General features: G+C 36.5%; 2 protein-coding genes across 4 annotated transcripts in view; one reads left to right on the forward strand and one right to left on the reverse strand.

Annotated features, from left to right (window-relative positions):
• The window catches only part of COG5 (component of oligomeric golgi complex 5), a 300644-nt gene that overhangs the window by 211916 nt on the left and 63938 nt on the right, over nt 1-24790 (reverse strand). The window lies entirely within an intron of this gene.
• On the forward strand, nt 5591-12367 carry GPR22 (G protein-coupled receptor 22). The gene is made up of 3 exons (XM_084791848.1): nt 5591-5948; nt 6874-7863; nt 9401-12367. The coding sequence occupies exons 2-3, from the start codon at nt 7778-7780 to the stop codon at nt 10722-10724; spliced, it is 1410 nt and encodes a 469-aa protein (XP_084647974.1). The 5' UTR covers nt 5591-5948; nt 6874-7777; the 3' UTR covers nt 10725-12367.

The raw sequence follows: 24790 nt of genomic DNA on the forward strand, positions 1-24790 counted from the left end.
CTTGGAACTGCTTTACATTATGGGACTTACACAGAGACTGTGCTGTCTATAGACTACATCTAAGTAGGGATCTGGGACCTCTCCATGCATGGTCCTTGGTTGGTACAGGTGCCCCTGGGCCCAGATTTGTTGGCTCTGTTTTCTCCTTGTGGAGATTCTGTCCTTTTCAGGTCCTCTGCCCACCCCCAACTCTTCTATAAGACTCCCTGGGGTTGAACATAGAATCACACAATACTACGCAAGTGTTCCATCATCACAGTGGGAAGCACAGTATGCACAGGCAGGCACAGTGCTGGAGAAAGAGCCAGGAGTTCTACATCTGGACCAGCAGACAACAGGAGCAGAAAGCAACACCGGCACCGGCTTGAGCATTTGAGATCTCAAAGCCCACCCCACCCCCAGTGACATGCTTCATCCAACAAGTCCACACCTCCTAATAGTGCTACTCTCTGTGAGCCTGTAGGGGCCATTTTCATTCAAACCACCACAAAGACCAAACACCACACATGACTGCTATTGTAGTAAGCAAATGGATTTGAATTAGGTATTGTTTTGATAGTATTAAAAATGTAATTGTACAAACCTAACAAAATATGTATAGGACCTATGAGCAAAGAACTAAAACTAAATCACAGATGAAATATAACACAGACACGATGGTCATGAGATCAATGAGTCAATACTGTCAATGTTTTCCAAGTTTATCCACAAAGTCTCTGTAACAACAATCTAAATACTAGTAGGACATTATTAAGGTAACATCTGTCATCAGATACAGGAACACAGCAGCAACTGGACATATATCCGTAAATATAACTATCACAAGGTTACTAGGAAAGGCTTACAATGACACTAGGGCACAATGCATTTTCTTGAACCTCTAGCAGAATGACAACCTACAAAGGACTTCCCCTACCCTCCATCTCTAGCCACAGAATGGCAGCTTTCTGATAAAAGCAGTATGTACTAACTAGTTTCTATAATGACCCAACTGGATCCTAAGCAGCCATTCAGCTACATCACGCAACACAACATATGACTTCAAACACCATGGAAAATAAAGCCTGACACAGATCTGTTTAATATATAATTCAGTTGTTCAAACTGACTTAGCCTCAAGGCAGAGATGAATTTGATACTATATAATATCTTACAGTAGGCAATTATGCAAAGAAAAAAAAAGCAACAGAAAAAGTTGGTAATTTTGGGGGAAACAACAAACACCTTTTTTTCTCTTTGGTTTTTCTTTTTTTTAAAAGATTTATTTATTAATTATTATTATGTATACAGTGCTCTGCCTGCATGTACACCTACACCCCCAGAAGAGGGCATCAGATCACATTATAGATAATTGTGAGCCACCATGTGGTTGCTGGGAATTGAACTCAGGACCTTTGGAAGAGCAGTCAGTGCGCTTAACCTCTGAGCCATCTCTACAGCTCCCTCTCTTTGGTTTTTCAAGACAGGATTTTTCTGTGTAGCCTCGGCAGTCCGGGAACTCACTCGGTAGACCAAGCTGGCCTTGAATTCATAATAGAGATCATCCTTCCTCAGCTTCCTATTTTTTTAACTCTGGTTAAAAATCATCAACAGAGGCTAGAGAGATGATGGCTTAGTATGTGTGCATGCATACGCATGTGCATGTGCACACATACACACACACAGGTTTTATTGATGACTTTCTTTACTTTATTAATTTTTATGTGTATGGCAGTTTTGTCTACCTGTGTATCTGTATACCACATGGGTATTGTGCCCATAAAGGCCAGAAGAGGGTGTTAGCTCTGCTGGGACAGTTTTAGCTGCCATGTAGGAGCCTGGAGTTCAGGCATCTTAGTCCCTCTGAAGGACAAGTACACTTGACACTAAAGCCACTCTCCCTCCTTCTTTCACTCCCCTCCCCTCCACTCTCCTCTGCCTCCCTGTCCCCTCTCCCTCCCTCTCCCTGAGTCCCCCCCTCCCACCCCTTCTTAGAAACAGAGAAGGAGTGATAGGGGAAAGAAGAGAAAAGGGAAACTGGTCAGAATATAATGATAGAATAATAAAAGAAAAAAGGATTAAAAAATGCTACTCCTTAATTTGGGTCAGGTATGGAAGGATGGCAACAGTCTACTGTCTCTTACAAGTCGGCAGTTCTGAAGTGCACCCTTTTCCAACATCACTAGTGTCCAACTGTTCTCTCACAGATAATGAACCTTACAGTATTATTTCAGCCCTGGACTGAGGATGTTCCATTTCCATTTTCCTGACAAAGTATTTGTTATATAAGAAATTTAAAGCTGAGAAGCCAAATGGAATTGTTTTGTTTTGTTTTTCAAGACAAGGTTTCTCTGTGTAGCTTTGGCTGTCCTGGACTTGCTTTACAGACCAGGATGGCCTCAAACTCACAGAGCTCCAACTGCCTCTGCCTCTCCAGTGCTGGGATTAGGGTGTGGTGGTGCTTCAAACGGAATTTTTGAATTGGCTTTATATAGAAAACTCCTTTATTCCCTGGATTTCAGCGTCATAAACAGACTTAGCAATGTTATATATTCTTTGGAAAAGCACTCTTTCTGACACTCAGAGGGTGATTTTCTACAGCTAGAAATTAGCTATGCATTCATACTTCCCCCCAATACTTTCGGTTATGGTTAATCAAACTATTTCTTAAGTTGAGTGTTTTATTTATAAGCTCATCCAAAGTATAGTATCAGAACTGGCCACCAACTTAGTATTTAAATGAGATATACAATAAAATATTTATAACTAAAACAGAAAAATATAACATCTTTAAAAATGATTTTGAACTGCATTTCAGGGTTAGATTCATATGTGCTGCTCGGTTATCATCAGCAAAACCAAACTGTGTTCTCAATTTATAAGGTAAAAAGAATTAACCTATGAAATGATTTTATAAGATAAAATTTTATTTAAATAACCAGCTGCAGCATTTTTCAAAATTAGTATCTTATCTGAATACTTGCATTAAGTGCACAAATGTGCAAAAAAAAAAGCCTGTTACCATAGATACAGAATCTTCATAAATTCTAACATATGTAACCTGATACTCAATTTTTCATAAAATAATATAAGCTATTTTTTATCAGTGTAGCTCTGGCTGTCCTGGAACTCACTATGTAGATCCAGCTGTCTTCAAACTTAGAGACTCACCAGCCTTTGCTTCCTGAGTACTGCAATTAAAGGTGTGCGCCATCATACCCAATTTTTAATCTGTTTCTTAATCTAGTTTTTATTACTAGTATTATTATCTTATTTGTTAAATCCAAAGGAATTTAAAATTATCTTGTGAAAAATTTAGTAACATACAAGTACCAAACACATTTGTGGCTTTAATAAAACAAAAATATTAGACTAAGTAATGTATCTTAATAACTGTTATTTGTGGTTTCTCCTGTACCTTTAACCACAACCCAGTTGTACGGGGAATGCACAAATGTCTAGACCTGGGCTTTTTTGCTACAATTACTACTTAGAGAAAATTCAGAATTTGTTTCTCAAAATAACCTGTATATAACTTTAAAAATATCATCTAGTTAAGAGGTAAGAGTCACAGAAATATCTTTCAACGACTACATTGTTGCTTAAATTACAAAATTTGTATAGCTAACATGTAGGCAGGGAGCTTTTAGACCAACTAATGTTAAGTCCATACACTTTCATAATTTTCCGAACAGTAGGTTCACAGGTCTCTAGCAGACTGATAACAACATGCCCAGACTTTGACAACTCAATAGATCTTGCTTTGCCTTTGTTTCGTCTACATAATCAGGATGGTTTGATGATAAGCCTAAGCAAACACTTACCTCTCTGGCAAGAGAACACTATATAGATTTTCATTATGTTAATAGTTTCCATAGTCCAATCATCAATCTCAATTGATCCTAACATGTTCCCTCTGCCTTTAGTTGTTAGTTTAAAATAACACTTTAGTATCATCTGTCTTTAACATATCTGTCATTCTAGCAAGATTCTTTTCCATAACTTTGGAAATGCATGAATAATAAGTAGCACAACATTTTCATTTTTAGCATTATCAAAATCTATGACACAAAGCTATAGATAAATTTCTCAAAACTCACAACAAAATGTCCATATTACTTTCAATTTCTAAAGAAATGCAATTCAAACCTCATGTACCCAACAGCTATTCCCCAATAAAACTTGAACAGTAGCCACAAAGATTATAAAAATACTTATTATTTTCAAAATTATAAAAGAATAATTATAGTGACAATTTTTTAAAAATCTAGGATACAACATTCAGAAAACTCAACACTATTCCTAATACTGTAAATAAGTAATGATTAATACTCTAATAATGCAGCCATCAGCAATGTATTCCTCTTTGGCTCAATGGGTAATGCTGCTTGTTACCAAGCCTGGCCACCTGAATTCCTGCCCCAGAATCCATGTGGTGGAAGCAAAGAACCAACTCCTGTAAGGTATCCTCTGACCATGACATAGTCACCATGGCACACATGCACACATGCACACATACACACATACACACATGCAGTGATTAAGAAAAATAATCTAGTCACTACATACTATTTCCATCTATAAATGTATCCTCATTAACAAGAATAGAAATGTATTTTAAAGGCACATACAATTGAAAAAATCATAATTTTTAATTAATGTATTTTGCTTTTATATCTTTCTTTTGTTATTTTGACAATCATCTTTAAACATTTTAGCTTTCTAGTCTGAGGATACACATTTTCCTTTACCACATCACCATATACAATATTTAAGATCCACCAAGAAAAGTGTCCATGTCAAAAACAGAAATATCTCAGTGAGATAAACTATTTACAGCAAATGGTCTGCACACACTTGTACATAAAAATATCAGCAGAGGTGAGGACTGAGATTAGCATCTCCAGAAGTGAAACAAATTCCTCTTCTTCATGCTCTAGCATTATGCAAGCACAGGAATGCTTACAAATGTTTTATGGTCAATGTAATTAGTAATATGAACAAGTGAATGAAATGAAGGAGTGGATGAATCATAAAGTCAAAAATGACATTTAATACGGTGAGACTGTCACAATTTAGAATATAAAGAGATGACTTAAATACAGAAAAACTTAGTTGAAATCAAACCTGGTTTATTGTAAAGACGCAGGGCTTTCTATCTGTAGAACAAAGAACCTCAACCTAAAGCGCACACAGCCACTAACACAGTCAAGCCCAGACTTAAAAATGTATTGTTTTTACTACATACCTACCTCTCCCCGAGACACACACACACACACACACACACACACACACACACACACACACACACACACCCCTATTTTCTTAATGTTTGGCACTAGGAATCAATGAGCCAGAACACATTTTTAAAGATTAATTCACTCATATTCTATTTAAGAGCAAGAAACAACCACTTAAAAACTTAGGCTTTTAAAACAGCATCCTTATATAAAGCAGTGGGGGGGGGGGGGGGGCGTCCCTGCCATACATATGAAGCAGTTTAAGCCAATACAACTGGCCAATCAAAATTAGTGAATGCACTGCATCTCTCTGCAGTGGAGAGAAGCGACAAGGTAGGCTGTCACTCTGCAAAAGCTGCTCAGAGCAGGCTTTCCTCTGAAGAGCAGAGCCGCTCCTTTTTAGAAAGACAGGATCTGAATGCTGTCTCTGGAGACAAGAAGCCTTCAGTACGCTAAATTACTTTCATTACGTATTTCCAAATGCTTATTGACTCCACAGTGGGAAGAGTGAGAGACCGGTGCAGCCGTGGAGCAGCGCTACACGTTCTATACATCAGCAGGAGTGCTGAAACAATGGCACAGTACAGACACACTCTATCAGTAAGGTCATTTTGAAGAGATTTTTATGATCCTCTTTCCCAAGCACTGTACTTACAAATGAACAAAACGAATCAATCAAAACTGGAAATGCTTCAACTACATCAAGAATTGGTCAGACCTTTAGCCGAGGTAAGATGTGTTCTTTATTGTATATAGCTGCTTTTCAAACAGCACAGTGGGGTAAAATTACTTTGGAATTTTTTGCCTAAATTTTTAAAGAGTTTTCTGGTTTTCCTCTACTCATTGGTAAAAATGTAATTTTTAATTTACTTCTTTTAAGACATGATGCAATTTAAATGTAATTTTTAGGCTGCACTGTTTAAAAAAAAATCTGTTCTCTATAATTTACTCCAAAAGCATCAGCTCTTAAGTCACTTCAGATATACCAAATATTCTTAATGTCATAATACAGTACTTTTCAAGTGCTAATAGAATATTTATGTTTCTTATAAGAAGAATGTTTACTATCTTGGTGTTTTATGCTAAAATTATGATCAGGCATGTTCACTAAAATTTATTTAATTTGCAGTTAGTGGTTTTACTACCGTTTACATTTCACCCACATGAGCAATTCATCAAAAGAAATTTATAGTGTCTTATCACGGAATCTGTTTTAATGAGTTAAAGTTCAAACTATGTGCTAATAATTAAGCAAGCTGCAATATTTCCCAGCATGCAGGAAATGTTAAATTTATTGCCAAGAGGAGAACAGCAGTATGTTTAGTGAATGCTAACTGTTCATGATCTCTGAGCACTCAAGTTAGCTTCTAGAAGAGAATAGAAATTAGTTTAAAATCGCAGTATTTCTCATGGCTTTATTTCCATGCTAACTCTGTTGCTCAATAAGGTAATATATGCCATTTTTATTATGAAAAGAAGATTTTATCTGAAGAAACTTCATTTTATGACTACAGCTATGCCTGTAGCAATACAGTTTGCTTATTTTGAGAACAAATGCTATGTGATTTTGATTTTTTTTAACTAAAGTAACTTGTAATTAATTCAAAATTATTAGGAAATCTATTCTTTAATCATTTCTCACCTTTTTCACAAGGGCCCACCACTGATTCAGTATACAGAACTGACAATTTGAAGAATACAACTGATTGAGAGGCTCCCTAGCTCTCTGAGCCACAAACTGCTAGATATTCTTGTAACAGATGATTTTACGACACTAAGGAGTTAAAGCCTCAGATTAGCTCTGCTGGAACGAACAAGCTGACAGCATCCCAAGAAGATGCTACATAGAATAACCACGAAAAGGAAAAACTAAACTGTAAAAGCCTGAAGACCAACTGGGGAGTGCTCTTAAAGGAAGATCTCACACTTTAATATAGCAGGATTATGGACATTATTGATTCTGCAAGAAACGGGCAAGCAAAAACTTCAAAAAGGAAAATGTCATGATATACCAGCAAGCAAAATGAAGCTTTAGCAAATGTTCTCTGCACTATTCAGAGTCCTATCAACTGATATGACTAATCGAGTTTTCCATCTGAGCTTTATGGCCAATTATGTATCTTCTTCTAATGAGAACAAACCGAATTAAATAGCAGATGGTTTTTATCAAAAGAGCATGTACTGGATTTATAATATAAAGCAAATTATGTGATCAAGAAATCATTTCAAAATAATGAGAACTGCTGCAGAAACAGACTGGAAACAAATGGATATCTAAATGCATTTTAGAAGCTAGAAATGTTATGGTTTTTTTTTTTCTATTTTCACATATTCTGGAAAATAAAAAGACACAATCTTATATCCTTTCAAAAACAAAATACAATTTCTATCATTTGATGGAGTCTTATTTGCCGGAAAATTGTGTGCTGTTGTTTAAAAATCCATCAACCAACTAAACCCCAGAAGTCATCAACTGAAACACTCAAACAGCAAATGAATGAATTCCTACAAGACATAAAATAAAACACAGCTACTCCACTGCTGCCAGGGAAGAATTCATGTCAAGATTGTCAATGACATCATGTATCAATTTGTGGAAAACTACCATGGTGAGCCAAAAGGCCCATAAGGCAACAGCAAACAGGTAGGTCAGAAGATGCATGAAGCCCCATAGAAAAAAATAAATATGTCTTCTTTCATTGCTGTCTGACTAGCCAAGTCTGCTTTATTTTATTATAAATGCAATGTGACAAAACAAAGACCTGATGTTCAGTCTGCCAGTTGAGAAAACTTGGTTCTCTTAAAATTTCCCATTTTTGTGGGATTTCTGTAAGCTAAGCCATTTTATATGACCAATGTATCTAGTAATACCCATTCCAGCTAGAATGAAATTAATGTATCATATGTTTCTGAAATATTATCCCTAAAATAACATGCATAAAGCTATCAAAGGTAACACCAACCGAAATGTCACTATGAATTTTGAAAATTATTCATTTTTATACTTCAGGTTGGAATATTTTTGCAGTTCAAATGCTATTTCTGAAATGTAAACTATACTTGCATATACGAATTCGTGTTTTAAACTGAATAGCCTCACTGCAGACATTTCAGACCAGAAAATCAGGTATCATTTTTATAAATGAATCTAAACTCCTAAAGTACATTTTGCATGAATTAGCCAAATATTTATTTTAGAGTTTTTCTTCAAAACTATTCACTAGCTGATGTGAACAAAATCTTTCACAAGTAATATGTAATTTAAAAGCTTCCTCAAAAATAGACCTCAAACTATTTTTTAATTTTATTTTTCTGCCCCACAAATTTTTAAACAAGATAACTGAATACATTCTTTAAACAACTTCAAAAGCATCTACTTCTTAATACATATCAAATTTCAATTTCTTCTTTCTACAACCCACGAGAGGGTGTGGTCACAAAAATAAATCGGCCACTGGAATACTTTTATACTAAGCTTGTGACTTTTACTCAGTATAATGTCTTTTTCTTCCAAATTTTTGTAAGTCTTTTGTAAAAAAAATGTAGTGTGCATATTTACCATGTTAAACAAAATGCCCACCATTTGCCTCTTTCTTTGGAAAATAGCCCCAATGTCCACACTGTTGACTTCTTAGAGACTTAGCTAGAGTCGACAGGACAGTGAGGATAAATTAGTGCTGTGTGCCATTTATCCTTCAAATGAACACTTGTCCCCTTCATTTGAACTCTCACAGGAATAATTACACCTACACTAATCATGCTAGAGCACATTAAAATAGCATTTACTTCCCATCCACTCACAACACTGATTAAATGAAATCTTAAACCATTGGGCCAAAATGAGTTTTGCTTACTAAGAAGGCTCCTTATTCAGAAGCATACCTTCTCTAAAAAATAAACACCTCAGTTATTTCCAATGAAGAAAACCCTTACAATATAAATAGTTATTTTGCACTACAGAGGTATAGTCCCCATGGGGTCATTTCTTCAAAACTAGAACAGTGTCCCTTTGCACAAAACACAATACAGCCTTGATGTTTCCCAGTTCTACATTTTGCATCAGTAGCTTACAAAATTAAACTAAGAACACGATAAAAAGATACTTTGTTGTTTACAAAGAATACCGTGTCTTATGTGTCACTGAAACTGCCAAATGTCAAGTATTCTATTTCCTTTTCTAGGAGAAATACCAGCTGCTCCAAAAGGATGTGTTTTTCTCCTGTTCTGGAAATCAACATGCAGTCTGAATCAAACATTACAGTGCGAGATGACATTGATGACATCGGCACCAATATGTACCAAGCACTATCATACCCATTAAGCTTTCAAGTGTCTCTCACTGGATTTCTCATGTTAGAGATTGTGCTGGGACTTGGCAGCAACCTTACCGTATTGGTACTTTACTGCATGAAGTCCAACTTAATCAATTCTGTCAGTAACATTATTACCATGAATCTCCATGTCCTTGATGTGATCATCTGTGTGGGATGTATCCCCCTAACTATAGTGATCCTTCTGCTCTCACTGGAGAGCAACACTGCTCTCATCTGCTGTTTCCATGAAGCCTGCGTTTCCTTTGCAAGTGTTTCAACAGCGATCAACGTTTTTGCTATCACTCTGGACAGATACGACATCTCTGTAAAACCTGCAAACAGAATTCTGACAATGGGCAGAGCTGTAATGCTAATGACATCCATTTGGATTTTCTCTTTCTTCTCATTCCTGATTCCCTTCATTGAAGTAAATTTTTTCAGTCTTCAAAGTGGAAATACGTGGGAAAACAAGACACTGCTGTGTGTCAGTACGAGTGAGTACTATACCGAGCTGGGGATGTACTATCACCTTCTGGTTCAGATCCCCATCTTCTTCTTCACAGTTATAGTGATGCTGATCACATACACCAAGATCCTCCAGGCTCTTAACATCCGCATAGGCACCAGATTCTCAACAGGGCAGAAGAAGAAAGTCCGGAAGAAAAAGACAATCTCTCTAACCACACATGAGACCACAGACATGTCACAAAGCAGTGGCGGGAGGAACGTCGTCTTTGGTGTGAGAACTTCAGTTTCTGTGATAATTGCCCTCCGGCGAGCTGTGAAACGCCACCGGGAACGACGAGAAAGGCAGAAAAGAGTCTTCAAAATGTCTTTATTGATTATTTCTACTTTTCTTCTTTGTTGGACACCAATTTCTGTTTTAAATACCATCATTTTATGTTTAGGCCCAAGTGACCTTTTAGTAAAGTTAAGATTGTGCTTTCTAGTCATGGCTTATGGAACAACTATATCCCACCCTCTCTTGTACGCATTCACCAGACAAAAGTTTCAAAAGGTCTTAAAAAGTAAAATGAAAAAGCGGGTTGTTTCTATAGTTGAAGCTGATCCCATGCCTAATAATGCTGTAATACACAACTCATGGATAGATCCTAAAAGAAACAAGAAGGTTACCTATGAAGACAGTGAAATAAGAGAAAAATGTTTAGTACCTCAGGTTGTCACAGACTAGGGAGAATCTAAGTTTCACCAAATCTACATTCAGAAGAGTTTTAAGTTTAAATTGTAAAAACTGATTACTGCCAAATGTAAGAGAAAACATTCTCAGTATTGGTTATGTTGTAAATTTTCAATGTGAATGTCAATTAGATTAGGTCATATATATTCAATTTCTTCATTATTTAATGTATTTGTTGCATGGCAGTTTGTTAAAAGTAATATCATCTGTATATTTTGTCAATATTATGTCCATCAGAAGATATCCATGTAAGTCATATTTTCTAACAAATAAATACATAGCCTTAAAAGAGTGTATAACTTTAAAATGTAACTGACACAGATACCTACATTTTTTAAAAATAATGTATGAAATCTATTATTTCTAAGCCACGAATTACAGATATATTTATATGCTGACAAGTTGCATAATGTTTAACAAAAAAATTATAGGCTCAAAACAATCAAAGCAAGATTTTCTGTATCACTATGCTATATTTATGATATGATTGACTTGTTATAATATTTTAACAACAAAATAATGGACTATATATAAACTTAATCTTTCTTTTGAATGTAGGAAATATAGACTATATTAGTATTTCAAAACCAGGAATCAATGAATAAATAAGACCTGTATATGTACACCAAAATAGGGAAACTTTAAAATTCAAGTTTATTATACAAAGAAAAAAAGATTGAATTCTTTTACAAGGGTAATATGCCTATCATACAAATGAACCAACAATAAAAGGAGGGAAGAAAGCCCTGTTGCTCCTCCCTCATTTTGCCTGAGTCTACACCCAATGTTTGAGGTTAAAAGAAAACACTGGTCTTAAAAAGCTGCAATAAAATAAATTTTAGCTTTACTATTTTGTATAAGAGACACTAATCACACAAATAGACTGAGCAGAGGAAAAGAGAATCGTTTCTGTCACTGTAGAAACACAGCCAGATGTTTCTAATTTTAGATACATAGCAACTTATGTGAGGTAGAATTTATACAATGTTCCTTCCCAGCCTACAAAATATAGCAGCTCTGTTTCTACTCTCCAGGTGATTAAAACAACTCTAACATGTGGCACATTTCTATTCCACCACCATGTAACATAACTTAAACATTTTTCTCTCAAATCCTCAATTCTTGTTAGAAAATGGTTACTAGTTCTAATTATAGATTATATGGATTATGAATATTTTTATAGCAAACAAAAATTTCTCACTTGTTATAATAATCTGGCAATATGAAGTAATACCAAAAACTTAGCAATGACTTATTTAAAATAGGTAAGTACCTGCTATAAGCAATTTGTTAGCTTGACAATATTCTATATTTTAAATACTATATTCATTAAATGAAGTAATATCTTTACATTTAAAACCTCATATTAGACAACTCAATATATATGCCTACATATATAGTCACTTTTATACAAATAACGAGATTCATTTAATCAACTTTACTGACTAGCCAGACCCTGGGGAAATGAGTGATACATGAGCTTGAAATCACTAATGTTTCTGGCAAATTAAACTGATTCATTTCTGATGATAAAACTAGACTGTCAAAACTTGGCAAAGGCCCACTTTCCTCCTGCTTTATGAAATAAGAGAAATGCTGCAGTTTGACAAAATATAATCAAATAAAAATTTTTTGAAACCTAAAACTAAGACTTAATGGTGTTAAAAAATTTTTCACTCAAATAAATGCATTTAGCCTACAATATCTTCTAAGACCTTAACTAAAACTTATAATGCATTTTGTACTTGGACTTCCAAAGTTAAAATATTAGAACTTAGAGTTATAAAATCTTAATTTTAAAAACTAGACTACTTTTAGTGTTCATGTTAAGAAAATCCTCCACTGGGTTTTCAGTATTTTTAATCATAAGGTTTATAAGCATTCCAAATATTTAGTATAAAAACTAATTTCTTCCATGTTGGTCTAAGAAGTTTTCATGAATTCTGATCTTCCGTATTAGGAAATGAATTAATAGCAAACTCTACCTTTGCTCTGTAAGCTGCTATGTGTCCAGGGATGCCAGAGTGAGCAATGACGCATTTTGCCTACTCTGATGGCCCTTTTAGGATACAAAAGTACACCTACTGACTTACAGAAAACAAAATCTATACCTGTTCACACCTTAACAGAAACCTCAAGTGGCATTTAATGTGTTAAATAGTATATAATGTGTGCAAAGCTGGGTAAAAAAGAAAGCACAAACGTCTGAAACTGTTGGTCTCTTGGTAAATGAGCTCAGACAAGCTCACGTTTTCACTGACTTACACTCTACTAAGGACAAAGATTGTTTTCCTCAGAATGTCTTTTGCTTCCATGTGCAATTTTCTTTTTACCTTTTCACTAGTAATTTTAGCTCCAAAGGCACTGGCTAACTTTTCCTTTTATAATGAAAACTTTTTGCAAAGGCAACAGAGGCAGCAAGAATGAACTGGATGTAGACTCTCCTTACCACTCTACTTTTATGTCCATGTGTTCCTAGTCTACACTTCAGACACAGATGCTGACATCTATACAGCTGGGCCAATTATACCAAGCATGAGCTCCATAAAGCTCAGAGTTTGCCAATCTAGGGAATTTATTACTCTATGGAGAAGACACTAAAACCTATTATGAAGATTAAATTCTTTACAAGTAGGCTTTTTAAAAGAATCTATTCTATACTTCATAATTTTAGTCACTCATTTATGTGATCAAGTTTCCTATCTCCAACAACAACAAACCCTATAGCAAAGCCTCAGTTCTGCAGGTTTAAAACTCCAACAGCACCAGCCAGTCAGGTGTTTCAGCAGTAAAGCACAAGGCTGGCTGACTACTTGAACCCACATAAAGGTTAGACAGAAATGGTCCAACAAAGTTGTCTCTGACACCAAGCATACAGCTTGGTATTTGAGCATATGTGTACACACACACACTGAATAAAAATATTCTTTAAATCAGACTCAAGAGTAAAAACCATAAAATTTAAGAAAATAGTTACTAGGATTTTATTGCACACAGAAATTCTGAGACTATATTTCAAGACCAACAACATTTTTAATCTGATTGCATTTTGTAATTATGTATTCAATTGGCCTGTGAATTTTTATAATACACAAGCATTATGGCAGTGACACTGAATCACAGAAAAAAGGTCATGGCCCACAAAAATGTAAAAATCCATAATCTAAGTATACATCAAGCATTGCTTATCAGAATTGCTTGGGATGGACTGTTTCCGATTGCTGCAGGTATTTTGCAATGCCTCTATATATTTAATGGCATAACTTGCAAATGGTTCCAATTCTAATTAAGAGTTTCATCTAGTTCATTGTTTTTTGTTTTTGTTCTTCAAGACAGGGTCTCTCCGAGTAGCCTCGGCTGTCCTGGACTCGCTCTGTAGACCAGGCTGGCCTCGAACTCACAGAGATCCGCCTGCCTCTGCCTCCCGAGTGCTGGGACTAAAGGTGTGCGCCACTCCCACTTCATCTGACTAAACATCTTTTGTTGTTGTTGTTTTGTTTTGTTTTTAAGCTTCATCTATTTCATATACACATAACCTAAAGGCAATTTTATGCCGTATTTTAATGTGGCTATATCTGAACTGAAACCATCACATCAGGTCAAGTGTAGAAACTGCCCCTGTGTCCTTCCAAAAAGATTCAGATTTTACAATATTTTGAGTTTTCAGATTAGGAATGCTTGAGCTATCTTCAAAAGTGTAAAAATACCTGGAAGAGGAGGCCCACTGCACAAATGTGATAGAGGAAGAGCAATAATTTAGGACACTCAAGGAGAAAACAAGTATATTGAATTCAATAAGATCATAACAATAGTACTACTGCGGAAACAGAGAGAATTACTGTTTAGAAGAAAATTAATACAGCAAGGGAATGTGGTATAGGAAGTTACATTCCACTGGGCCATTATACAAGCCCTGAAATGCCAGCAGAAACATGTGGGCAAGGAACAACAAGAAGGGCAAGCCTCCAAAAACGCTGTAAGAGAACAGTATGCACAGAACTGGCTGGGGATGGCTCAAAGGACAGGGGATTGTTGCAGTCACCTTGATACCCTAAGGAGGGTCTGGCCAAACTGATGGCAGTAAGCCCTGCAAAGCGTGAACAGCTAGGACGGGAGTTACAGCCACAATCAACAGGCTTTGCTAAGTAAAAAACGGATGTAACAAAATGAAGAATTAAGCATGGACACATGAGGAATCGTAGAAGCCAGATTATCCTCCATAATGGAACTATTTAATTATGCACTGCACAGAGTACATAGATAACAAAGGCTAAACAATAAGAACTGGGGGGAGAAAATTCAATAAAGAAAACTGAGTATTATTCATGAATGTTTTCATTACCAGAAAATATTTAGAACGATGGCATTTTGAATTTTGGTCTTGATTTTTGAGACTCACTAACCCTAGCTGGTCTGGAACCAACTATGAAAACCTGAGTGGATTCAAAATGAGATAGATGTTTTTGCCTTCTAAATGCTGTGATTAAGGGTACACTGTTCGCTTCACCAGGCCAAGTGGTCCGATGTGCATTTGTGATACACCCAGGTTTTGCGCCTGTAAGTTGTATTTCTTTGCTGTGATATATTTCTTTGGCTAAAAGTATTTTTTAGCATTTCCTGTGCTTCATCTCCAAATTCACAATTTGAGACCGTTTCTTAAGAGATATTTTCATAATATCCGTAAGGCTTTTTTCTCCTGTGCGAATTATTCAAGGTTTGTATTTACCTCCCTACGGCAGGTCAAAGAAATTGTGATCTTTTGGAGATGTTTTCTACAGTTAAAAAAAAAAAAAAAAGGCCTTTTTCTATTTGGAGTGGCCTGGAATGCTGTGTAGGGACCCTAACAATATGTTGCTGTCTGTAACCATTCCTCTTAAGATCTGCAAATAAAACTTCTTCCCGTCTCTTTAAAAAAAAAAAAAAAAAAAAAAAAAGTCCAGGCATCTAAACTGGAATTTTCAGACTGATTTTCTGGATTATATACTTTATAAATCATAGTTGACTGCATCTTCCCATTACAGCATCCTTTTGAGTAGTTTTAATTATTTATAAGAAAATTAAAAGGCCTTAATAATGTGCTTGCCTATCCTTTACAAAACCCTACATCCCAGCATCACATAAAACCATTCATAAAACCCCAGCACACATCTGATGGCAGGAGGATCACAAGTTTAAGGTCATCCTTGGCTACACAATGCTAACTACAGAATTTGAGCTAGCATGGGCTACATAAAACTCTTTCTCAAAATAAAATAACATATAATGACAACATATCAAGATACATGTAATAGTAAAAAGAAAATCATCCTTTGCCTTGTTTACCCCAATAATTCATAACAAACATCCACCAAATTCATTAAATGCATATCTTCATTATTTGTTAAAGGCTGCACAAAGTTTTTGTTGTTGTTGTTTGTTTTTTATTTTGTTTTGTTCTGTCAGATAAGGTCTCACTCTGTAGCTCTGGCTGTTCTGGTTGTAGGCCAAGCTGGCCTTCAGCTCACAGAGATCCATCTGCCACTACTTCCTGAGTACTGGGATTAAAGGCACGCATCACCACGTCTGGCTCATAAAGATAATATTTTAAATTAAGATTTTTTTAAATATAGCATTGTTAAGAAATACTGATAAAGGATAAAAAATAATTAAACCTTTTTATAGAATCAAATAGTTTTAAGCTGTATTTCAAGAACACCTAGGAAAATGAAGGAAAGGTTTCTTAACGTGGCAAATATTTTTTTTTCTGAATAGAGCAAGAAAGAAAAAAAACTATAAAACATCTTTTCTTCTTTTCCTCAAATTAAACGTGAAATAAGTAAACAGAGCAAATGTTTGGAGAGTCTGTACTTCACAGTTCAGAGATGAGCATCTGAGAGCATTCTAGAATGCAGGCCCCTTTGGAAACATATACAAGACCAAAGAAATGAAACGTGAGCTAACTTGTAACAAATGTTACATGGAAAATGCTATCTAGGTGGTATTAAATGAGAAAAAAATAACGAGAGAGTGCCGGTCAAAGACCTAAAAATAAGGCGCTGAATACACAGCACACAGTTCAGTGGTTAAGAGCTCTTGTTGCTCTTCCAAAGGACTTAAGTTCCATTCCTAGCCCCTGCGTCAGGACGCTCACAGCCTCCTGTAACCTCACCGAACCCAACACACTCCTGCATACATGTGGCACACACTCCTGCATACATGTGGCACACGCGCGCACACACACACACACTGAAAAGGCATAAAATACCCAAGGATATTCATCTGCTAGGGAAATAAAAATAGAATTGTGGGTTATAAAAAACTAATTCAAAACTGACCTTTCTCTAAAAACCACTCAAATAGTAAAGGAATCTCCAGCTGACTGGCTGGATACATTTAAAATGAAAGTAGACACTGTAATTGTAAATATTTGGAAAAAGTGGTATCATGATTAGAGAGTGGGCTTGTTCCTAACACAAAAGCCTACAGAATACTCATTTCTGCACCTGAACCAAGCCGAGTGAACTCAACGGAAAAAAAAAAAAGTGCAGATAATCCTAAGTGTCTCCACCATTCTTGTCACAAAATTTTTACAGGCCCCAATAAACTATATCCTTGGCTTTCAAGCATGACAGCTTTGTACTTCCAGCAGCAGGTGGGGAAAGGAGCTGTCATTCATGTCACTGCCACCAACATCAACTCTACCACTATCAAAGCCTGAAGCATCACGACGATGAAAGCAAGCTGAGCCTGTCCAGGAGCAAGGTCATTTTCCTCACCCCGCTTTCATGAAAGCAATGCGTCATATTTTCCTGAGAGCAAAGCATATCTACCGAGTTCTTAGGATGAAAAGAAAAAGCAGTTCAAGACAGAATAATAATATTATGAAGAAATTACTTTCCATTTAGAGAGTTATAGACAAATAATAATCAAATTAGATGGAAATTTTAATTTAATATAAATATTTTCATGTTACTGCTAACAAAATGAGGACTTTGACCATACTAAACATAGACTGCAACAGTGAGAAACATAAATGAAAATGTAAAGACAAATATATTAGCCCATCATGTTACTCATGATTCCACCATATTCTATATATGGAATGTTTTTATTGGTATACAATATTATACGTTGACTGGATAGAGAAGATTCTTGTACTATTCATATCACAGGGCCAGATAAAATAGGAAAATTAGCCAGGCATGGCAGTACAAATCTTCAATCCCAGCACTCAGCAGAGACAGGCATATTTCTGAGTTTATGCCATCCTTGTATACACAGAGTTCCAAACCATATAGTGAAACCATGTCCCAAAAAACAGAGGGGGGGTTAGAGAAAGGATGAAAGAAAGAAAAAGAAATTTACCTACTCCATATTTTAATGTTTTTATTTTGTTATTGAATAGAAATGCTAGCAAAGTATAGCTACCTTACTGTACAAAGCTGTCTTAACTATATATACTACAATAAGTTAGTTGTAAAAATGAAAACTTTTATAATGTCTCCCCAAAAATGTGTTTAGCATTCTCATCAGAAAATAGTAGGGGAATTGAAAGTGAACTTTTTTTAGTTTCTAATCTTACTCCTGTATCCTGCTTTGAATGGTACTCAAAATACAGTCAACCTACAGCAGAATCATCTACAATGCTGGTTTAAAATGCCTATTCCTTCTGGGTGAGCAAGATGGCTCTGTGGGTAAAGACCCTGCCACCAAGCCTGAAGACCTGAGTTCTATACGCAGGACCCGTATAATTGAAGGCCCAACCTTCACAGTTGCCCTCTGACCTCTCTACAGGTGTGCCCTCTCTACAGGTGTGCCATGACACATGCACAAGCCCTCCCCCCTCTGCCCCCCTTAAAATAAAATGCCAAATTTGGGGCCCTTCTGACTTTCTCCACCAAATCTCTAAGACTTTAAAGCTAAAACATCCATTTTAAGTAACCACTATCAAGTAATCTGAGTGTTCAAGTCTCTCATCAGCTGACTTAACACCAGCCACAGCCGTCCAGGCTGACTGAAGGCTGAGCCACTGCAGAGGCTGTGCAGAATCATCACCGACTGGGGGGTGGAGGGTCAGCCGGAGTGACACAGCAAAAACCATCTCAGAGAGATGGGGAGAAGGACCACTAATTTGATTATCAGAAGACTAATGGTTCAGAGTATTTGGATTTCTAATAAATGAGAAGTTATAGATGCAGCTCATTCTGAATTCAGTTCCTATCAAACTGCCTCCTTAAAGAAAAAATGAACTTAATTATCTTAACTACTTAATCATATATATTATAGTCAATCTACCAAGACATTAGCTTCCTGAGGACATAAACTTTGTTTTTATAAATAAGTTTTTGATAAAGCATTTCCGTTACAAACTATACACTCATGAGACCTGGTGGCACAAGTCTGGTGTCCCAGCTAGAAGGCTGGGTAAAGGAGGAACACAGGCTCCAGGCAAAGCCTCGCAGGCAGTGAGGCACTGTCTCAGAACAATGAAGAGCAAGGGGACACAGCTCAGTTCTTGCCTATCAGTGTGTGTGTGTGTGTGTGTGTGTGTGTGTGTGTGTGTGTGTGTGTGTGTGTACACACGCACTCAGATTATAAAATACCACTATAAAACATGACATGATAAGCTACTATACCATTCAATAATATATACCGCTGTTTATCATGAAATTATGCTATTTTGATGACAAAATACTATTCTTGAATATTTTTACTTTTCAATACAAAATTATTAAAATATAATACTTAACATAAAGGGTATGAATTACTTCTGCATGGGAGGAAGAGGAGGGGCGTGTGGCTGGAGCAATGGCTCTGCAGAAAGGATCAGTCAAGCAAGTAGAATGACACTTCCAACTTAGTAAAAGTATGTTCCTAAAAATTAAAAAGGCCCCAGCCCATATCCTTCCTCCTCTTCCCTTACCTCTCAACCATCAAATATTTACTACTTAAGAGGAGGGATACATGGATTGACTGGCCTTAAGAAATATCACCCAGACATCTTCCCTCTCAAAAGTCAAAAACAAATGATTGGCAGAGATATTGTTAAATATGGACTAAAATGTGAAAAACAACCACCTGTGCTTAGGGAGCTAACACTCCAGAATGCAACTGTACTTTTGCATACAATTGGCTGTAAAGAAACTGTGAAATGACAAGCAAACGAATTCAATTTTCATTAAGTAACTGGGAAAAGCTCCTTGCCTAAAATTTGCAATTCTTAGTAAGTCATCTGCACCCAGAGATCAAATGACAGAGTACACACAATCAGACCACCAAGGACAGGGACAGAACTGTTCTCATCTACCTGCTAATATACTATAAAAATCTCTTTGTAGCCTATGAAATGCTGTTCCCTCTAAAAATAATAATCTATAAGTAACCATTTATATTAGCAAAAAAGTGTATTGGTCTCACAACATAATTCTCAAGCTACATAAATGTTTCTAAGAGCTTAATGAACAGCATTTGCCTACAGGACCCAGTAGGCAGAATCACAAACTACCCAGCACTGCCAAATAGCAGGCATCATTTATTCCTTAGTAACTGCTGTGCACAGGTCTGTTATCTTGTAAGTGCTTATAAAACCAGTCCATAAATCTTAAATTCTAGCTAGTAATATATACAATCTATTAGCTCGCAAGCACTTAAAAAAAAAAAAAAGGAAGTACTTTAAATCATCCATTATGATAACACTCAGCCCTCACACCAAATGTGAACACTGAATAGAACAGTTAATTTCTATGAACTTATAACAGTGGCAGAGATAAAACAAATATGTAAACCTCCATATCACAAGGCAAAATATAATAAAACTACAAAAATAAAGAATAATGGGGCTCAAAGGAAAGGGAGCTGTAGAAAGCTGTAGAAAGAACTGGCACATGAACATTTACTGAGGGATGAGACTGGCTAGTGAAATCAGGGCCAGATGAGCGGGATCACACAAGGCAGAATGAACACGCACGGCGCAAGCAGCACAGCGTTCCTTAGGGAACAGGTCTGTCTGAGTGATATCCAGACAGAATATGAAAACAGAGAAAAGTCATTTTGCAAAGAAAATGGGTTTTTTCTTAAACATTTTGCCATCTTTGTATTTTTAGACTTCGGATATTGATACATACAATTATTTTACTTGTCTTGTTTTGTTTTGTTTTGTTTTTTTCAAGACAGGGTTTCTCTCTGTAGCCTTGAGAGTCCTGGACTCAATTTTGTAGACCAAGCTGGCTTGAACTCACAGAGACCTACCTGCCCTGCCTCCCAGAATGCTGGGATTACAGGCGTGCACCACTACTGGCCACTTACAATTATTTTTCATAAATATTTCTAATGGTGACATTTTGCTTTTGATCTTGAATCGGTCTACCTGGTGGTGCCTTTCTGATCCAGTCACATCAGCTACCCCACATACTGTTCAGGGGGTTCTTTCCTCTCCCCAGGTACCCCAGTATTATCTAAGTCATTATGAAACATTTAGTCACCAAAGAGTGGGTAGCAATAAAAAGTGTTTCAATAGCATCCTTAACGCTAGGTGTTTAATTCTTTTTACCTTTTTTTTTTTTTTTTTTTTTTTTTTTTTTTTTTTTTTTTTGATTTTGAGACAAGAATTTCCTGTGTACCCTTGGCTGACCTGGAACTCACAGAGATTCACCTGCCTCTGCCTCTGCCTCTGCCTCTGCCTCCCCAAGTGCTGGGATTACAGGCGTGCACCACAGCACCCAAGTTATTAATTTGTTAGGTTTATTGATAGAGTCAATAAAGTAATCACATGCTACCATGTGAAAATAGATGCAGGTAAGAAAGTTTTGTTTTTTTTTTTAAAGAATGCAGGTGGGGACATTCTTTTATTATTACTTTACATTTTGTGTTAGCTCTTGGAGAGTTTTGAGTTTCATACAATCCATTTTGGGCATATTCACACACACCCAACTCTTTCCAGACCCACCCTTCCCTATCCATCTAACTTTGTGTCCTTTTTTAAAATAAAACCCTTTAAGAACAGTTCAGTCCCTAAGCCCAGGACATAGCTTCCTAGAATTAAACACATGTAAGAGTACCTTTTAAAAAGTATTTTCAATCTCTATTTCTATTACTACCTTTAGGCCCTCAATATCTAGACCATGCTGATGTAAGAGACCAAATCAAAGCTTAGCAATCTTTCAAAATATTCATTTTTCTCCTCCTAAAGGGCAATTCCACTAATTTCCATGCCCTCAATTCTGCTATTCATAAATAAACTTTACTGAAACTTAGAATACAATGCAATATTTATAGAAAAATCATAGAGATCCAGATATAATTCTGCCTGCCTATAGTCCTGCCTCTTGGGTGGGAGAGACACAAGAATAAGGAGTCCAAGGCCAGCCACATTTAGAAATCATCTGTCTTTAAATAAAAAAAAGCCAAATAAACAAAACAACAACAAAGAAAACAAACAAGCAAATGGAGGAAGGGAAGGAAGAGGGAAAAAAGTTGAAGCAAGGGCTCTAGATTTTTCAAATGTAGACTCACAGCTATCTTACAAGTTACATGAGAAATTTCAAAAATACATCTACAGAAAAAATATGATTGTTTTTCAACTTAAAAACTATGAAATGCTCAGAAATACAACTACAAATAATAGTAAGTAAAAGAAAATGACAAAATACAATAACAAACTCAATCCCAAGATTTAAACCAGAAAGTCATTTTTAAAAAGCCCAAGCAATTAAGAAAAGTATTATAAATAATAGATATTTCCAAGTAGAAGGGTTGGGTTATTCACAAGATAACTAAAGTACGAAACACTGAAATTAACATGCTTACTTGTGCCCAGAGTCATTAAGTTCATGGCTCCAGGAAACAAAGTCTCCTTATATTCCAGGTAACAGTAAATGGTACTGCTTGGAGTGCGATGTGGTTGCTATGTGAACAAACTATACCCAAATAACTTACACATGGATAAAAATGAAGCCATAAAACTATCTTAAGAACACCAAGATGCATACATTTTAAACACTGTGGTAAGAAACAAACGTAACTCAACAGGTAAAAGATTAACATGTATAATTAGAAAAAATAAATAAAACACTAAAAACTAAAATTAGAAAGTGTCTGGTTCATCTATATAATATAGAAAATAAACCACCATTAGCAAGAGATTTGCAAAACATGGAAAAGAAGACAGTTAACTAACTAGTGCGAAACAATAACAACATACCCAAGTCAGAATTAAAGATATATGTACACATATATGACATATATGCCAGCTTCATATAATTTAAAAAGTAACTTTCAGGATGCATTTGATTTGCATATGAGAGGGAAGGAGGGAGAGAGGGAGGGAGGGAGGGAGGGGAGACTAGGGCAAAGAGGAGCATGCGCACATACAAGTACATGTTTGGTAGAAAGCAGACCACAGCTTTCAGACACCAATGCTATCCTTTCCCCTCTATTTGAGTTGGAGAAATCAAACTCAGGTTGTCAAGTAATGAAACAAGAGCGGTTACCACCAGTCCAGAAAATAATTTTAAAGGCTGATGACTTCTAATTTTGACAAAGTTATATGTATGCTCCTTCAAATTTCTATTGGTAACATATTTCATTTTGACATATTAACAACCCCTAAACATAACCTCTGACTAAAAAAATTAGCTTCTAAACTTTACCCTAAAAAATATAATAGAATAAATCTGCAAGGATGGTCATCAAAACAAAATAATAACAAATGATCAAAGTAGGTAACAATAGTAGAATATAAAATAACTGGATAATTTACAAGTAAATATTACCTTGGTTACTCACATAGACTGTTGCTATAACAGAATAGCTAAGACTGGGTAATTTATAAAGAAAAGAAATTGATTCGTGTCATGGTTATAGAGCCTGTGAGTCCTACAGCCAAGTGGTTTCAAACTGCCTCACAACGTGATAAAGAAATAGAAGGAACGTGGACACATGCAGAATAACTAAAGAAGTGATTTCTCATTTTCCCAGTAACTGATCCCGCCTATTGCAGAGGCATTCATTCTTCTAAAGAAGCTAATTGCCTCTTAAAACGCACAACCCCAACACTGCCACAAAGACAATCAAATTTCAACATGAAATAGAAGCTAAGACATAGTTAGGTGACTGCACTAGCAACTATGGTAGGGGCACGTGTGAGATAACATGGAAGCATGCCCACAATGAAAAGCCTAAGCTGGTGCGTATGACAGACAGAGCTGCTTGAGCAGACAGGAGGCTAAGTTTTCAAAATACTAGTAATCACTCTAGGTAAGAACTTAAGATTTTGCAGGTTTTAGAAATTAACATGTATCTCAATTTTCTTGTTTCCACAGCATGGCATTATTTTACAATTAGAAAGGTTCAGGGACAGCAAGATGACTCACTAAGTAAAGAGGCTTGCCACTTTGATTCCCAGGGCTCCTGCAAGTTGTCTTCTGAACTGCACATGTGTACAATGCCACAAGTACATGCGCACAAATAAATACCCTTTAAAGGGCCATACTCTATAGGGGGAAAATGATGAAGAAAATGCAAATAATATCCATGAAACAGGTATCAATCATACCATTAAAATTAAATAGTAAAGGAGGTGGCCCACAGGGTTCAAAAGATGAGGTTCTCAATGCATTCTGAGGAGAATGGTTGTGTTCCAGAGCTACACAGAAATGTTCACCCCCGAGAGCGCCCTGATTGGGAGGAAACACGTAGCGCAATGGATTAGAAATACCAAGCTGAGATCATCCAAGATGGCGTAGATTGCACACTGTGTCTGATCCACAAAACAGCAGTGACTGCACAGCCACCAAAGGACCATAATGAGAGCTCCAAAACACAGTGCTGGTGTTTCCTAGAAAGAAGGAAATACTGTCATGTGGCTCTTCCATGCCCTCTCACCTCAGGATCATGGAACCACCAGGGACCCCAGGCCGCTGCACTGCCACCACTGCTTCTCAGGTTGCAGCCCTGCGCAGTGTGGGCTAATGAGATGGCGATCGATCGAGGAGGGCGTACAGTTCGAGCCTGCCAGAGGACTGCACCGTCCACACCACAGGCCTCACGGACCTCCTCTCATTGGCCGGGGCCAAGCTCAGTGC

The sequence above is a fragment of the Acomys minous genome (genome assembly GCF_964271855.1).
Source record: "Acomys minous genome assembly, chromosome: 8".
Taxonomy (NCBI): Eukaryota; Metazoa; Chordata; class Mammalia; order Rodentia; family Muridae; genus Acomys; species Acomys minous.

Coding starts and splice junctions, on each gene's coding strand:
- GPR22 (XM_084791848.1), top strand. CDS start 7,778: ATGTCAAGATTGTCAATGACATCATGTATCAATTTGTGGAAAACTACC. Junction 7,864..9,400: donor CATAAGGCAACAGCAAACAG/GTAGGTCAGAAG, acceptor TTCCTTTTCTAG/GAGAAATACCAGCTGCTCCA.